Source organism: Pelophylax lessonae, assembly GCF_965119305.1.
Source record: "Pelophylax lessonae genome assembly, chromosome: 1".
Taxonomy (NCBI): domain Eukaryota; kingdom Metazoa; phylum Chordata; class Amphibia; order Anura; family Ranidae; genus Pelophylax; species Pelophylax lessonae.
Genome location: NC_138768.1, coordinates 277,804,920 through 277,823,174, shown reverse-complemented (window position 1 = coordinate 277,823,174; position 18,255 = coordinate 277,804,920). Strand labels below are relative to the sequence as shown.

The following is an 18,255-nucleotide window of genomic DNA, read 5'->3' as shown; positions in this document are numbered from 1 at the left end:
ACACCATCAGGGACTGGAGCCACCACAGAAGGTCTCTTCTGGTGCGATGACTCAACGAGATTTGAAGATCCAGAGATTGAGGTCGCCCGTCCCACATGGACAGGATCTCCGCTTGGAGACCCCGCGTGTGAAACTGGGCGAAGGGAATCGCCTCGAAGGCCGAGACCATCAATCCCAGACATCTCATGCACGTCCGCAGAGACGAGTGCGGAACGTCCCTGAGGGACCTGACTTCCTCCTGAAGAGTTCTGAGTTTGTCTTCCGGCAGGAAGACCTTCGCCTGCACCGAGTCCAGAATCATTCCCAGGTAGGGAAGACGAACCGACGGATTCAGTGTCGACTTTGGAAAATTTATCGTCCAACCAAACTCCTGCAGAGTTTGCATCGTGACAGACAGGTCCTTCTCCAGACCCTGGCTGGTCGCAGACCGAACCAGAATGTCGTCTAGATACCCCAGGACAGAAATGCCCTGGGCCCTCAATAATGCCAGAACCGGTGCAAGCACCTTGGTGAAGACCCGCGGAGCCGAGGCGAGACCAAAAGGCAACGCCACGAACTGGTAGTGATCCTCCGCAATGGCAAATCGAAGGTACCTCTGGTGACCCTCGAAAATGGGGATGTGAAGATACGCATCCTTCAAATCGATGGAGGCCATGAATTCCCCCGGAACCAGGGCAGCCACCACCGACCGCAGGGATTCCATGCGGAACTTGCGAACCCGCACAGAGCGGTTCAGAGCCTTCAAGTCCAGAATTGGACGAACCTTGCCCTCCTTTCTGGGCACGGTGAACAGATTGGAATAAAACCCCCGAAATCTGTCCCGATGAGGCACCGGAACCACCACTCCCTGAGCCCTCAGGTCCCGCACCGCCAGGTGCAGGTCCCGTAAACGCTCTGGAGACAGTTGAAGATTTGAGGGAAAAAATCTGCTCGCCGGCCGAGAGAGAAACTCGATCTTGTAACCAGATCGAACGATCTCCTGAACCCATCTGTCCCGCACGCGGGCCAACCAGGGCTGAAGAAAACCGAGCAAGCGTCCCCCCACCCCAAAACTTGGTGAGGGCGCCCCTTCAGGCCGCACTGTTATGGGCTGCGGATCCGGATTGACCGGACTTCTGTTTTCCAGACCAGGGCTTCTTCTGAGAGCCTTGACCTTTGAACGGTTTGCCCTTGTAGTGCGACCGAAAGGCACGAAAGGACCCCTGAGGTGGCCGAAAATTAGCATGCTTCTTCCCAGAAGCCCCCTTAGCCTTGGGGAAATGGGGCAAGAGAGTGCTCTTACCTCCGGTGATCCCCTTAATCAACACATCCAAGGACTCCCCAAAAAGGCGAGACCCATCATAAGGCAGATTGGCTAAGGTCTTACGTGAAGACTGGTCCACCGACCAACATTTCAACCAAACCAGGCGGCGAGACAACACCGCCACGCTGTGCACACGTGCAGCCAACGGGACTAGGTCCAAGTCCGCATCACACAGATACATGACACCCTGGTGGATTTGATCCACCATATCCAGGGTCGCCGGCGAGGCCGAATCGGCCACTAGGACGCGCCTAAGCATCTGCGTCCAACTTGCGACCGCCTGGGCCGCCATGAGAGAGGCAAACAGAGCCTTAAGCATAGAACCCGTAACAGAATAAGTATGACGGGCAAGAGACTCCAATCTCCTATCCGTGGCATCACGGAACACAGGGGAATCCTCTGCAGGAATCGCAGTGGATTTGTTCAAAACCGCAATTGCGTGATCCACTGGGGGTGACACACACCACCTTTCTTCAGTGGAAGGCGAGAAAGGATAACGCAGCTTGAACCTACTTGGTACAGCAAAAGGCTTGCGCAGATTGCGCCATTGTTCCTTAACAGCGCGCTGAAAATCATCATTGCAGGGAAAAACCTGCGGCGTCCTGCGTTTTCTCTGCGTCCCATAAGCCGCCAAGGCAGCGGGGGGACACACTTCATCCTGCAAACGCAGCGTTTGTTTTATGGAAGCAATCAATTCATCCATGATTGCAAGCTCTTCAGGCGAGCCAGGGGGAGAATTATCAACCCCTTCAACTTCAGCCTCCACCTCGGACCCCACTAGATCCAGGGAGGAGCGGGACCCCGACAAGGAGGCCCCCGCCATAACAGCCCCATCACCTTCACCCTCAGAATCAGAGGAAAGAGAAACTCTGGGTCTTTCAGTAGATTGAGCAGCCACCAGCATCTGCACCTGAGCAGCAAGGCCAGCCACAATAGTGGCTAAATCCCCCCCTGGGGGGGAAACAGCGGTCCCCTGGCTTTCCACCAAGGCGGTAGGAAATTTGCCCTCCTGAGAATCCATTGCCCCTATAACAAATGCCGGATAATAAAGGGTTAACTGCCCCTTTAACAAGCGCGGCGAGCGCAGCCCACCGCACCACACACAAGCACAATGAGACCCCCACAGGGCCAATAAAACTGACACAGGCAATGGATAAGAAGGATATAACCTGAGGAAACCCTCGCCGCTGCTGCTGCCTCGATCGGTGTTCCTGGAGAAGAGGAAGTGATGCTGCCAGGGCGCTCTATGAAAGCCTGTGGGAGGCTACAAGAAAATGGCCGCCATGCATGTAGAACATGCGGCCGGAGCGAGTGTAGGCAAAATGGCGCCGTTTGGCGCCGAAACCGCCGCTCCACAGTACAGTAATGCACACATGTCATCCATGTATAAAAAACATGTCAGATCGCCGCAGCGATCGCTGTATAGTGCCCAAACATGCCCAAAACATGCCCCACAGCACACAGCTTCTCACACTGACAAGGCTGACACACAGTGTCACACAGCTCCCCCCCCCCCCCCCTGCAGCCCACAGCATGCAGCCGAGTGATAGAGAGACAAACAGTGTGAACAGAGGCAGGTTACACAGTCCCAGACTGACACCCCCCCAGACAGACAGGTCCCCACATAGATACACTTACCTCACAATGGCGTGGGGAACCGCACAGGCGAACAAGCCGCTGCACATGAGGCAGGGAGAGTCGCATACAAGACGCACAGAATGGGGGTTAAGAAACCGCACAGCGTCCAGTGAGGTAGCCACCTCACCAATCATCCCTGCACCAAACAGGGATGGGTCGTTCACTGTGCCAGGAGCGTTACCTGGCTGAACGCTCGATGGCAGGCTGGGAAGCCACTGACCCACGACCTGCGACCAGGGGGATCAGCCCGAGACCCAGCCCGCATGATCCTCTTCATCCAAAGAACTAACTAACGCTGACAAAAAGAACAGCTAAGCAAAGGTAGAGAGAAAACTCAAACAAAAAAATCAAAAAAGAAGAAAGTCTGGGGCACCAAGCCCCAGCACAGAGAGAGCCAGCCACTCCTGACAAGCTAGACATTGAAACTGAGATATGGTTGCAGGAAGTAGGAGGGTATTGACTGAGGGGACCACCCCTTGAGGGTGGGATATGTTAAAAGCTTTTATGTTAACATATTCTGTTGCCTAGCTACTCCTTCGGAGCAAAGTCTAATACCCCATATGTGACGAATATGAAGAGGCGGCGACTGTCGGAGGACGTAAGAGAAAATAGGCTTCAGCATAGAACCAGCAACCGTATAAGCATGACGGGCCAGAGACTCCAATCTCCTGTCCGTAGGGTCCCGGAACACCGGGGTATCCTCAGCAGGAATCGCAGTAGATTTATTCAAAACTGCCACCGCGTGATCCACCTGAGGCGGCACAAACCAACGCTCATCAGTGGTGGGTGTAAATGGATAACGCAGCTTGAACTTACTTGGCACAATAAAGGGCTTCTTTAAATTGCGCCATTGCTCATCAACAGCGCGCTGGAATTCCGCAGGGCAGGGAAAAGCTTGCGCTGTTTTGCGTTTCCTTTGCGTCCCATAAGAGGACATCAAAGCAGGAGGACTTGGTTCATCCTGCAGACGCAGTGTTTCCTTGATAGAAGTAATCAACTCATCCATGAGTGCAAGCTCTTCAGGCGAGCCAGGGGGAGAAGTATCAACTCCTTCTACCTCAGCCTCCCCCTCAGACCCCACAAGGTCCAGAGATGAACGAGACCCTGAGAAGGGCACTCCAGCCATAGCAGCCCCATCGCCCTCTAAATCAGAGGAAATAGACAACCTGGGCCGTTTTGCGGATTGATCAGCCATTAGCATCTGCACCTGAGAAGCCAAGTTCGCTACAACAGCAGCCAGATCAGCCCCCTCGGGGGATGCAGCAGCCCCTTGGCCCCCCACCAGGGTGGGAGGAAACTTGCAATCCTGAGAATCCATGCCCCAGTATCAACTGAAATGAAGGACTGCCCCTTTAAGACCGCGGCGAGCGCAGCCCACCGCACACTACTGGATGTACCGACCCCCGCAGGGATAAGGAGCACTGAGCAAGGAAATACAGGATAAGGAAGGTAAAAACCGGGAGAGACCACACAGCTGCTGCCACCGATTGCTGTTCCAGTGAAAAAGGAAGTGATGCAATGACTGACCGCCCTATATAGCCTATGAAGGCTTCACAAACATGGCCGCTCGGTTGAGGGAATTTAGGAAATAAGAAGATGGCGCCGACATGTGCTTGTATGAGTGATCGCCGCCAAAATGGCGGCGGTTGGCGCCAAAACACTGCGCTGTACCACACAGGGCCGGTCACCACAGTTTCCCGAAAAAAATGGCGGGCCGCATCAGCGGTCGCCGCACAGCATGTCTGAGCCCAGTCTGCCCCATACCGCTCACACAGCAGAGCGGGAGAGCCCCCCCCCCCCCCCCCCGCAGCCCACAGAAAGGCAGCTATCACAGGAATCTGACAGGGAGCTCAGCACTTACACAGACATGCGGGTCACACAGTCACAGACTGACACCCAAACAGACAGGTCCCCACATAGAAAAACACTTACCATTCCGGATGGCGTGGGGAGCCTTCTCCAGCGACCAAACCGCTGTACTGAGGACAGGGAGTGTCGCAGCCAGGACGCAGTGGACTGCGGTGCGAAACCGCAAATGGCGTCCGGTGAGGTAGCCACCTCACAGGCAGCATCCCTGCAGCGAACAGGGATGGGTCGTTCAATATGCCAGGGAAACCTGAGCTGAACACTCGATGGCAGGCTGGGGAAACCCCTGGCTCTCAGCCCTGGGATCCAGGGTGGCCAGTCCGAGACCCAGCTCCGCATGATCATCTTCATCCGAAGAAAACTAAACTAATGCTGAGAAAAAAACAGCTAAGTAAAAGAAAGAGAAAAATACTTGAAATAAAATCAAAAAGAGGATAGAAGGCTGAGACTGAAAGCCCCAGCACAGGAACAGCAAGCTACTCCTAAGCTAGGCAATTGAAAACTGAGTTGAGAATGCTGGAAGCAGGGAGGTATTGACTGAGGGGACCGCCCCCTAGGGGTGTGATATGCTAAAAGCTTTGATATTAACAAATCTTGTTGCCTAGCTACTCCTACGGAGCAAAGGTCAATTACCCATTGGTGAAGATTATGAAGGGGCGGCGACTGTCGGAGGACGTAAGAGAAAAGATTCTGTTTAAAAAGGAAAAAATACCAGGACCAAAGATCCCAGCAAGGAACTATGTCCTTACTCCTGACTAGGTAGAAAAAATAGTGAAGTCCTATAGCAGGAAGTGGGAGTATTACCCCCTGGGACTGCCCTATAGGCGTAGTCAAATCTTTTTCTGCCTAGTGTTCTACTCCTGTAGGGGGCAGCATAAACCCAGCGGTCAAGAAGATTTGGAGCTGTGTCTGTCAATGAATGAAAGAGAAAAAGAAATCACAGAACAGAGGGGATGGTTGGGGCCCTGTACTGTACTCCTGTTTTTAAATTCCTTACTAGCAGGACATCCAAAAGCAGTCCAATAATGGGGTGGGCAACACAGCAAATGCCAATACAGTCACATAACATATAACGTCAATAAGGACTCAATAGACTTTAAGAGCAGTTTCTAGTACCTTATCCAAGAAAGTAGCATCAGAAGAGGTCTGAACATCTACCTGACAGAACTTAATAAACGTGTGTGAAAATAAAATGTCACCGTTGGGATGCAGGTGGGGGGTGATGCCTCACTGCTATTAGTGTGCCCTCCGTAACTAGAACCAGATATTCCTCGGCTGGTGTCCTGAACCCAAAGGAGAAGAGGCAAGGCATGTATGCACAGTAACCTCCCTCAACAGAAGGAAGGCGTTACATGCAGAGAAGGCACTTAAGGCTGCACAGTACAGTGCCACACCAGGAACCCTTCAGTAGGACAACTGAAACTAGCAGCAATGCTATTGACCATGGTATTTCTGGAATGACTTACCAAATCACTAGAAGTTGCAGCAGCTCTTGTATACCCCAAACTAAGGAATGAAATGGGCACCCTTGGCAAATGTTTAAGGGGCTCTCACCCTGAACTCACCACTTCAGCAGCATGAATAAGAGGAATTTAACCACAATCTTGCATCGCCTTCCAAAATGGGCATGGGCTGCTGAGTTAGAGAGCTGAACCAGGAATGTTTCGCCACTGTGTCAAAGAAAGACTGGGCTGCCACATCTGCCAGTGATTTCTAGTAGGCTGGAGGATCCTGAGTCCCCACCAATACCGAGGGAGAGGAGACTTAATTACAGACTGCAAAGTAGTGAGAGGTCATCCAGTTATTTAGTAGTTAGACTGCATGGTGGTGAGGGGCTACTGGCCACAACTTCCATACTAACTTCTTAAAGGCATGGTGTCACCTTGTTTTGGGAAACAATTTGGGTATTTACACCCAATATCGTAGGGTTCGCGTAAACCTGAGGGCTCCAACACAGGAACTTTGGGCCCAAATGTTTAATAGTAAACTGGCCAGTGGGAGACATTTGGAGAGACTGAAGGACCTTTTAGATTCCAGTATTGCCCCTTTAAGCTGGCCACAGGCTGATCAAAATTCTGCTGGTTCAGCAGGAAGTCTTGATCTATCTATGGGCAGGCTGGTTGTACTGAAGTCGAACCATCCAACCAGTACAACCAACCTGTCAAGTTTTTTTGCCCCATCAATGCCAAAGGCTATAGGTGCCAGCAGTGATAATTGTATTCTACCAGTGGGGAAGGCTCCCCACCAGAACACAATAATGCTGCAGGAGGTATTGCCTAATGTATGGCCTGCCTTGGTTAGGACCTCGATAAAGGAAAAGAGATGGCCGCACACACCACAACAGAATAGAAGCGTTTAAAAACAGGAACACTGTTGACGCGTCTCACAAGGACAATTCATGCTTACTCGTAACTTGGTTAGGACCTTGTTAGATTCAGGTTTCAGGTATAAAGATACTTAGGAGGTCCTTTCATTGTTTGTGGTGTGGTACAAAACTGATCTGTCATTACCAATAGCTATAGCCAAACTGTATGCTACTTTGTGGGGAGAATTTCCCAAAATAAAACCTCTTTATTTAGCCTTAATGTACCAGAGGGTGTGGCATTGCCAGAAAAGTAGTTGGCATCCAGAATCTGTGAACCCATCTATCAGAAGCTCCTTCAGGGGTAAACGCAACACTAAGATTCAAATTACTCCAATTGCACACATAAGATGCTTCTTGCAATGTGTTCACCATTGATGTGGGTTGAGAAGAGATTTGGGAAACAATACTCTAGGAGTCTAGATCAACATAAGCCGACTAAAGAGAGCCTGTTACCAGACCATTCATTTTAACAATCTTCCCATAAGATTATTTGTGCATTTAATGTATTTAGACATATAATTTATCTGCAAAAGCCCCCTGTGTAGAAATCCAAAAGCCCATCTTGGATGTGATGTCAGCAGCTCCAGCAGACTCAGATCTGTCACCCAACTGACAATTCATTGCATTACCTCCCATTTACTCCTCCCCCCATCAGCTACATTAAAGGAAGAGCACAGCTATAAACTAATTTATGACTGCCAAGAGAAATAAAATTATAGTGACACTTACATTTTTTGACAAAGTTTGCTACATGTTTGATCTTCAATAAGGCTGGGCTGTTGCATTCTTCGAAGAGTACAAATAAGGAATCTAAAAGTCCTTCTCTGCTGAGGGCTGACAGTTGTTGATGGTGAAATGGAGGCAGACATGACGACTTTCCCTAAAAACAAGAATAGAAAAAATGAATATCCACAAAGCACCATTTATTTTCAATAAACTTGCAAGAGAAATGCAGGGGTTGACATTGCTGACTTTCTTCAACAGTTTAAGTTGCTGACCCAGTTTGCAGATGAGAATCTTTAAAGGGAAACTCCAGTCAAAAACTAAAATTTTCCTATTAATAGCATTTAAATATCTTTATCTTTGATATTATTCATTTTCGGGCTAGCTGCTTAAAAAGTATTATCTAAAAACTAGACAAACAGCTTCTTCCTGTTCTTCACCGACAACGATACCTCCCTTTATCTGAATTTGTTAAGCTGTCTTTCACTTCCTGAAAAGGTTGTCAGTCTTTCTTAGACAGGAGTGTCTAGACCTGCCAGCCCCACCCACATATTAACCATTAACTCCTCCTGTCTTCATGGCCTTGTATAGGCTAGCAGCTTCTCCAGAGAGAGGGGTGCGGGGGGGGGGGGGGGAATGAGGTTGGGAGAGAGGGGGAAGAAGAGAAAGGGGGGAGAGAGGAGAGGGGGGAGAGAGAGAGAAAGGGGGGGAGAGAGAAAGGGAGGAGAGAGAAAGGGAGGAGAGAGAAAGGGGGGAGAGAGAGAAAGGGGGGAGAGAGAAAGGGGGGAGAGAGAAAGGGGGGAGAGAGAAAGGGAGGAGAGAGAAAGGGAGGAGAGAGAAAGGGGGGAGAGAGAAAGGGGGGGAGAGAAAGGGGAGGGGAGGGGAGAGAAAGGGGGGGAGAGAGAAAGGGGGGGGGGGAGAAAGGGGGGGGGGAGAGAGAGGGGGGAGAGAGAGGGGGGGAGAGAGAGGGGGGGAGAGAGAGGGGGGGAGAGAAAGGGGGGGAGAGAAAGGGGGGGAGAGAGAGAGAGGAGGGAGAGAGGGGGAGAGGGGAGAGGGGAGAGAGAGAGAGAGAGAGGGGGGAGAGAGAGAGAGGGGAGAGAGAGGGGGGGAGAGAGAGAGAGGGGGGAGAGAGGGGGGAGGGGGGAGAGAGGGGGGAGGGGGGAGAGAGGGGGGAGAGAGAGAGGGGGGAGAGAGAGGGGGGAGAGAGATGGGGGAGAGAGAGAGGGGGAGAGAGATGGGGGAGAGAGAGGGGGGAGAGAGAGGGGGGAGAGAGGGGGGGAGAGGGAGAAAGAGGGGGGGAGGGGGGGAGAGGGGGGGTCACAAGACCGGTGCAACATATGAAAGAAATAAGGTACTAAACTAGACAAACAGCTTCTTCCTGTTCTTCACCGACAACGCTATCGGTAGTGCCTCGCACTACTTTGATGCAACTTTTGATGCGACTTTAATCCAGAAAGTGTTAAGTTGGATTAAAGTTGCACTCTTAATCGCACTATTGGAAACATAGACTAAAGCTCTGTTTCCACTAGTGTGACTTGTCATGCGACGTTGAACACTCAAAGTGGCATGACAAGTCACAGCCCATTGATTTCAATGGCACCCGTTCCCATCTGTGCGAATTTGAACATCAGGGAACTTGAAAAGGTAACTGCACTACTTTGATGCAACTTTTGATGTGACTGATCCAGAGAGTGTAAAGTTGGATCAAAGCTGCACTCAAGGTCGCACTCTAGCCTAATGGCTACCTTTCCACTAGTGCGACTCTTAAGTTGTGCTTTAGAGTGCGACTGAGTGCAGCTTGGATCCAACTTTACACTCTCTGGATCAAAGTCATATCAAAGTAGTGCAGGCACTAGTCGCTGATTTTCAAAGTGGCATAGATAGGAACGGGTGCCATTGAAATCAATGGGCTGTGACTTTTCATACGACATTATGTGTCCAAAGTCGCAAGATAAGTTGCACTAGTGCAAACAGGGCCTAAAACTCATTACTCGTAATGAGCAATAGAAATCAATCTGTATCCTTCTAAACTTTCAAAAATGTTCCTTTTTACCTTATTTCTTTCATATATTGCGCCGGTCACGTGACCCCAGCCCCCCCTCTATCCTCTCTCTCCCTCCAATCCCCCTCATCTCCCATCCCTCTCTCTCTCCCCTCTCTCTTTCTCCTCTCCCTTCACTCCACACACCCCCCCCCCCTCTCTTTGGAGAAGCTGCTAGCCTATACAAGGCTATGAAGACGGGAGGAGTTAATGGTGAAGATGGGGGTGGGGCTGGGAAGGTCTAGGCACTCCTGTCTAAAAAAGACTGACAACCTTTTCAGGAAGTGAAAGACAGATTAGCAAATTCAGATAAAGGGAGATAGCAATATTTCCTATTGGACGAATCTTACCAAAAATGACATTTTGTTGCAGGGGATGCCTAATATCTGACTTGTATCTTAGTGTATGCTTCTGGGAAAATCAGTGAGCCAATCACACAAGCAGGAAGTGATGTTTCTGGGGGGGGCGTTCTGTACACATTCTGTGTACAGAACACCTCCAGGTAGCCATGCTGCTTTGCCCTTTACAGAAATTATAGAGCTGCAGATTGAAAAGAAAAGGTAATTTTTAATAACATTCAATTACAATATGACTTGTTTCGCAATTGTATATGCTATATATTTTTTTTTATTTCCCAATGAAAGTGGAGTTACCCTTTAAGAAAAAGTGAGGTCAATTGGATCCATCGGTTGGAAACTCTACATCCTAAAGGGTTAAACACCTGATTTTGATTTACATTTATTTTTTTTGAAGGATACTCTTGCTTCTCATTGTTTTGTTGTTTTTATTAGGTTTTGCTTTATTTTATTTTTTCTTCAATATATTTTTTATACATACATGTGGATAAATGTTTATTTTTTTCTCTTTTTTTTTTTTTTTTAATTCTTTATTTAGTGTCCATTCACACTGGTACGACTTGTCAGGTGACTTGGTCAGCCTGACAAGTCGTGCACCGTCGCTCCCACTGTGTAGTACAGGAGCCGTTCTAATAGGAGCGACACAAGTCGCTCCGACTTAGAAAAAGGGTCCTTTACTACTTCGGGGTGACCTGGAGGCGACTTGCATTTACTTCCATTATGTGAAGTCCGTGCAAGTCGCGCCGAAGTCGCGCTTGCACGCGACTTCACAGGTCGCCCCCTAAGTCGGAGAGACCTAATGTGAACGGGGACTTAAAAGGTATGCCTTATAAAAAATGACAAAAACAATACAAAGTAGCTGTAAGGTAGCAACAAAGTCTGGTCATACAGTACGAATAACAACATGGTGTAAGACAAAAGATAAAGCATAAACTCTCAGTGCAACCTAAACCCATTTGTCATTTTGATTTCAGTGCTTTGTCATATATATGCAGTATTGTCTTGTAGGAGATTTTGTGTGGGAGGTAGTACATTGCAACCCATCTAGGCTAAGAGGGGTAGGAATCCCCGCCGGCATCTATCATTTGGCCAGGAAGGGGGCCCACCATACCTCTTGTTTTGGAATGGGGAGAACTTCCAGGCCAGCCTCCCACCCTTCGTTTGGAGCACACCTAGTGGGATTTTATAGGTTAATATGAGGGAAAGGGCAGTTATAATGCTCTGAGGAAGGGAAAGAGATGAAAAAGAGGGTAAGGGAGCGGGGGGAGGCAGGGGAAATTGAGGTAAGAGAGAGGGAGGAGAGAGAAAAATAAAAAATAAAAAATAGTAAAAAAAGGAAAAAAATAGGAGAGGGGGGAGGGAGAGAAAGAAAGATAGAAGGGTGTAAAGTGGGGGTCCGCTCCATCCCCCCCTCGCATCAAGAAAACTGGTTAAGAGTAGGACAGGTAGTAGTCTGACAAGTGAAACAGATCCCAATGAATCCAGCGTGCTTTGTGTCCCTCTGTCCTGTCCCTCCGAGGTGCTGTTAGATGTTCCATTTGCTGTATATCATTCACCCTGGTAAACCGTTGGGAAATAAGGGGGGGGCGTTCATTGTTTCCAAATACTAGGTATACAGGCCCTGGCTGCGTTCAGGAAGTGTTTCAGTAGCGATTTATGGTACTGCTTGCTTGACATGGGTGTCAAATTAAGGAGAACAGCAGCAGGGTCGTCTAGTAAAGGGTAGTCTGTGAGTTTTTGTACAATATGTGATACCCGTTAACAGAATGGTCGAATCTTGGGGCATTCACAGAAAATATGTAAAAGAGTACCAGCATGGAAACCGCAGTGCCAACAAAAAAGGGTTATGTCCTGGAAAGATGGAAGATAGGACTACGGGAGTACGATACCATCGTGTCAGAATTTTATATGAGGTTTCTTAATGCTTGCTACAGAGAGAGGATTTATAGACAAAGACCAGTATCCTGTTTTTTTTGCTCCTTTGTGAACTTGGTATTTAGTATTTCTTTCCCATTCAAGGAGGAACGAAGGGTCATGGTGGTTGGTTGCTGAGAGAAGTATGTAGCATGAGATTGAAAGGGATTTCTGGATCGTTCCCTCACCTAGGCACCGAGGTCTTCAAATGGTGTTAACTGTCTTTGGAATTCGGAGTGATCAGGAAGGGATCTGAGAAAGCAGGAGAGCTGGAATGATTTCCAGTGTCCCAGTATCGAAGAGTTAAATGATTGGATTATCTCCAAAGGTTTTCGCCAGCCAGATGGACTGAGAAAGTGTGAAGCCCTTACGATATTCGTGTCAGTATGAAGACGAAAAGTCTTATCAGAGAGGCCTGGGGCAAAATCTGGATGGCCTAAGATCTGGGTCATTGGGGAGGGGAATTTGGTCGTCACTGCTATCCTGAAGTACCTGGTTACTTCTGCTAAGGTGGCATCAATTAAGGAATGGGGGGGGGTACCAACCAGGTATGTGAGGTTCCTGCCCAGGGGAGGCCCGCCAGTGGAGCTGCTTGTTCTAGAGATACCCATAATTTATGGGGGGCATGTCTACACCAGTCAACCACCCTGGTCATATGTGCTGCTGTACAGTGTTTTGAGGGATCAAGGAGACCAACACCTGCATCAAGTTTGGGGCGCTGCAGGAGTGAGTGTTTGAGGCGCGATTGTTTCCCTTGCCAGACGTATCTGATAAATGCTGATCGGAGTTTACGAAAGGACGCTCAAGGTATTTTAACTGGTAGGGCTTGCAAGAGGTACAACTGGTAGGCCTTACATTCATTACGACACAGACGAATGGCGTTCGCTAGGGATCTACTACATATGTCACAGTATTCATAAAGTGACCTGCGCATCCACAGTAATTTGCTCTTGGCCTGGAATGATGAATGATCCCTGACTTGTTCCCTGGTCCGTGCTAGGTCTGCTTCTGTGATTTGGTGAGGATGGGATTTGTGGCGGGACTCAAGGTCATGTAGTCTAGTTAAAAGATTAAAAGACATCTCCCTTCGTTTTTTTGATTCTGTGGACATGTTTAAAAAGAAACCCTCTGATAACGCACTTATGGGCTGCCCAGAGGAATAAAGAGCTAGAGGCCGTGTCTTTGTTGGTGTCAAAAAAGAGGGTTAGTTCCTTAAGGATATCTGCCCTTGTCTCTGGATCTTGTATAAGGGTTTCGTTCAATCGCCATGATGAGATTCTTGACATGGAATGTTGAAGGGTTATATCCAGAGCGATCGGGGCATGATCCGAAAGGGCTATGTGCCCAATGTGAGCTTTTGAGACCAGTGGGATTGTATTGTGGTGGACCAGGAAGAAGTCAGTCCTGGTATATGAACCATGTGGGGCAGAGAACCACCAGTTGATGGTATTTTTTCTCTTTGACAGTGGGTTCCCTGACAAAAGTATCCTTGTACAGTGTGGGGAGTCTGAAACACATGTTGGCTCTTTTGTTTCAATATTATGCTATGTTATGTGTAGGAGCTTCTTGTGCAACTAATTACTAATTGGTTCCAGATTGTTTAACCACCTCCCACCCGGGCCATAGTACATATACGGCCGGGTGGGAGTCTCGTCCTTCTGAATGGACATTCCAGAACGTCCTTCAGAAGGAGAGAGATCGCGCCGCCGCGGGCACGCGCAGCGGCGCGATCTCGATGTGCCTGTGTCCCTAGGACACAGAGCAACAAGACTCGGCAGGAGGGCCCTGTGATTGGCCCTCCTGATCACATGACGGCTGTGACCAATCACAGCCGTCATGTAATGTCAATACAGCCGTTGTAACGGCTTCGATCTCTTCTCCTCCTGACAGATCCTGTCAGTGAGGAGAAGATCAGAGGATCGATTCTGCAGCCGGGGTGATCAGTGAGTATTTCTGATTACTCACTGATCACAGGGGGGGTCTGTGCTGGTAATCAGATGATTGATTACCAGTGCAGCCCTGGGGGGAGGGGATGCCACTAGAGCCACCAGGGATGCCCACCCATGACCACCAGGGATGCCCACCATGACCACCAGGGATGGCAAACAGGGCTCAGAGATCCTGCCAGTGGTGCCCCCCTATCAGTGCTGCCCACCAATGCCATCTATCAGTGCTGCCCACCAGTGCGCGTTATTGCCATCTATCAGTGCCGCCCACCAGTGCCCATTATTGCCCACCAGTGCTGCCTATCAGTGCCCATCAGTGCCCCCCATCAGTGCCACCCATCAGTGCCACCCATCAGTGCCCATCAGTGCTGCCTATCAGTGCCCATCAGCGCTGCCTATCAGTGCCCACCAATGCTGCATATTAGTGCTATCTATCAGTGCCACATATCAGTGCCCATCAGTGCTGCATATCAGTGCTACCTATCAGTGCCCATCAGTGCTGCATATCAGTGCCACCCCATCAGTGCCACCCCATCAGTGCCACCCCATCAGTGTCTCCTCATCAGTGCCTGTCAGTGCGGCGTCATCAGTGCTCATCAGTGCAGGAAAAAACTTATCTATTTACAAAATTTATAACCTAAACAAAAAAACTTTTTTTTTTTTTTCAAACTTTTCGGTCTTTTTTTATTTGTGCACCAAAAAAGAAAAAACCTGGCAGTGATCAAATACCACCAAAAGAAAGCTCTATTTGTGGGGAAAAAATGACATAAATTTGGTTTAGGTACAGTGTTGCATGGCCGCGCAATTGTCATTCAAAATGCAACAGCGCTAAAAGCTGAAAATTGGTCTGGGAAGGAAGGGGGTTTAAGTGCCCAGTATTGAGGTAGTTAAAGGAGTTGTAAAGTCAGAAGGTTTTTTTTTTATCTTAATGCATTCTCTGTATTAAGATAAAAAAACTAGTGATGCACCGAAATTTCGGCAACCAAAATTTTCGGCCGAAAATGGGTTAAAGATGCCGATATTAAAGATGGCCGCCTTGGGCGCAGCGCAGGTTTCAAAAGACCCGCCTCTGGCCGGCGGCCCGCCTCCCGGTGATGTCACTACTACTACGATGTGCATGAATAAACTAACACACCAGGCGGGCGGGCGAGCGGCCGCTAATAGCTATAACTATGTGAGCGCTTCACTTCCCTATCAGGCGGGTATCTCCTCTGACAGGGAAGTGAAGCGCTCACATAGTTATAGCTATTAGCGGCCGCTCGCCTGCCCGGTGTGTTAGTTCATTCATGCACAGATCTTAGTAGTAGGGACATCACAGAGAGGCGGACCGCCGGCCAGAGGCGTGTCTTTTGAAAGGAAGGACACCGGAGGAGCAGAGTGAGAGTAAGGAGATTGCATCCTTGGGATGGGGAGGGACGCTGAGGCAGGGGGGTAGGGTGTACTGCCGAGAGGGACGCTGAGGCAGGGGGGGGAAGCTGAGGCGAGCTTACCAATGGTATTAGTATTATGCAGCATGAAGGGGGTTAATGTATTGCCACTGCTGGTCACTGATGCATTAGCGACCAACCAGTGGCAGTTAATTAACCCCTTTGTGCTGCATTAGTGCAACCAGTATCAGTGCAACCAGTGTTAATTAACACTGATACTGGTTGCACTAATGCAGCACAAAAGGGGTTAATTAACTGCCACTGGTTGGTCACTAATGCATCAGTGACCAGCAGTGGCAATACATTAACCCCCTCATGCTGCATAATAGACATACCATTGGTAATTAAATTAACCATTTGCCAACCCGTCACAGTACATATACTGTGACAGGGTGGCAGCGACAGGTGTACGTTGCTGCCTGTTTTTGGTGTATGCCCCTGTTCTATCTATTTTAAAATTATTTGGGGGGAAAAAGTAATTTTCGGTTTCGGTTTTCGGCCAAGGGCATCCTGCATTTTTGGTTTCGGCCCAGAATTTTCATATTGGTGCATCCCTAAAAAAAACCTCCTTGGTATAGCAGCCCCGTAATACTTACCTGACCCCATCTCTGTCCAGCGATGTCCACACAACAGCAGCGCCATTGGTTCCCGTTCAAAGTCAGTTAGCCAATCAGGAGAGAGAGGCGAGGCTGAACGGCAGCTCCGTGTCTGAATGAACACAGGGAGCTGCAGCTCGCCACGGGTGCCCCCATAGCAAGCTGCTTGATCTGGGGACACTCGACAGGAGGGAGGGGCCAGGAGCAACAACGAGGAACCAGAGAAGAGGAGGATCTAGCCTGCTCTGGGCAAAACCAACTGCACAGAGAATGTATGTATGTATAACATGTTTGTTGTTTTTTTTAAGTCATTACAAATCACTTTAATATATATACAGTGCCTCGGTAAAGTATTCGGCCCCCTTGAACTTTTCGACCTTTTGCCACATTTCAGGCTTCAAACATAAAGATATAAAACTGTAATTTTTTGTGAAGAATCAACAACAAAATGGGACACAATCATGAAGTGGAACAAAATTTATTGGATATTTCAAACTTTATTAACAAATAAAAAACTGAAAAATTGGGCGTGCAAAATTATTCAGCCCCCTTAAGTTAATACTTTGTAGCGCCACCTTTTGCTGCGATTACAGCTGTAAGTCGCTTGGGGTATGTCTATCAGTTTTGCACATCGAGAGACTGAAATTTTTGCCCATTCCTGCTTGCAAAACAGCTCGAGCTCAGTGAGGTTGGATGGAGAGCGTTTGTGAACAGCAGTTTTCAGTTCTTTCCACAGATTCTCGATTGGATTCAGGTCTGGACTTTGACTTGGCCATTGTAACACCTGGATAGGTTTATTTGTGAACAATTCCATTGTAGATTTTGCTTTATGTTCTGGATCATTGTCTTGTTGGAAGACAAATCTTCGTCACAGTCTCAGGTCTTTTGCAGACTCCATCAGGTTTTCTTGCAGAATGGACCTGTATTTGGCTCCATCCATCTTCCCATCAATTTTAACCATCTTCCCTGTCCCTGCTGAAGAAAAGCAGGCCCAAACCACGATGCTGCCACCACCATGTTTGACAGTGGGGATGGTGTGTTCAGGGTGATGAGCTGTGTTGCTTTTACGCCAAACATAACGTTTTGCATTGCTGCCTAAAAGTTCGATTTTGGTTTCATCTGACCAGAGCACCTTCTTCCACATGTTTGGTGTGTCTCCCAGGTGGCTTGTGGCAAACTTTAAACGACACTTTTTATGGATATCTTTAAGAAATGGCTTTCTTCTGGTCACTCTTCCATAAAGGCCAGATTTGTGAAGTATACGACTGATTGTTGTCCTATGGACAGAGTCTCCCACCTCAGCTGTAGATCTCTGCAGTTCATCCAGAGTGATCATGGGCCTCTTGGCTGCATCTCTGATCAGTCTTCTCCTTGTATGAGCTGAAAGTTTAGAGCAGGGGTCCTACGGCCCGCAGGCCACATGCGGCCCGCCAAAGACATTTATCCGGCCCGCCGGGTGTTTTTGCCGCCGCTGCCCGTCACTTTTTTTTTTTTCAACATTAGAGAGCAGCCGGCCTATCATTGGTGGCAGAGGGAGAGGGAGCAGCAGCTGCCGATTGGTTGGCCGGCTGAAGCACTGAATCATGGGAATTGTAGTCCGGCCGCAATCAAGCTCCTGGCTGTGAGAGGAACCGAACAGCGCAGCCGGACTACAACTCCCACCTCCCAGGACTCGGAGGCAGCCAGGGCATGTGGGAGGGGCCGGCATGATGTGACTTGCGTGCTGACTTATTGGCAGTGAACGTCGGGCGCTCGTTCGTGGGAGAGAGAGAGCAGAAGACTTCACAGAGCATCACAGCACAGAACAGAGCAGAGGCAGCTTGGAGGAAGTTTGGTTGTTCAATCAAGACTGAGGTGAGACAGACCCTGACACACCAGATGACCCCTAAATCCCATGGGCACCAAATGGGCTGCGATGGCAAAGGGTTCAATGCAGCGCAAAAAAAAAGTGAAAATTAAAGGTGAATAAATCAAAATGTAAATACACAAAAAAATTATATCAAAGATATTATGGGATATGAAAAACCCACTACAAAATTCTTAACACATGTGATCAGTGACTTATTTCAAGGTGTGATAA

General features: G+C 48.8%; 1 protein-coding gene across 2 annotated transcripts in view; it reads right to left on the bottom strand.

The window, feature by feature from the left end:
* CIT (citron rho-interacting serine/threonine kinase) overlaps positions 1–18,255 on the bottom strand; it is a 429,539-nt gene that overhangs the window by 390,040 nt on the left and 21,244 nt on the right. For both annotated transcript variants that reach the window (XM_082258872.1, XM_082258873.1), the window contains exon 3: positions 7,902–8,052. In XM_082258872.1, coding sequence (XP_082114998.1) covers positions 7,902–8,052 — 151 coding nt within the window. The remainder of the gene's footprint in view (positions 1–7,901; positions 8,053–18,255) is intronic.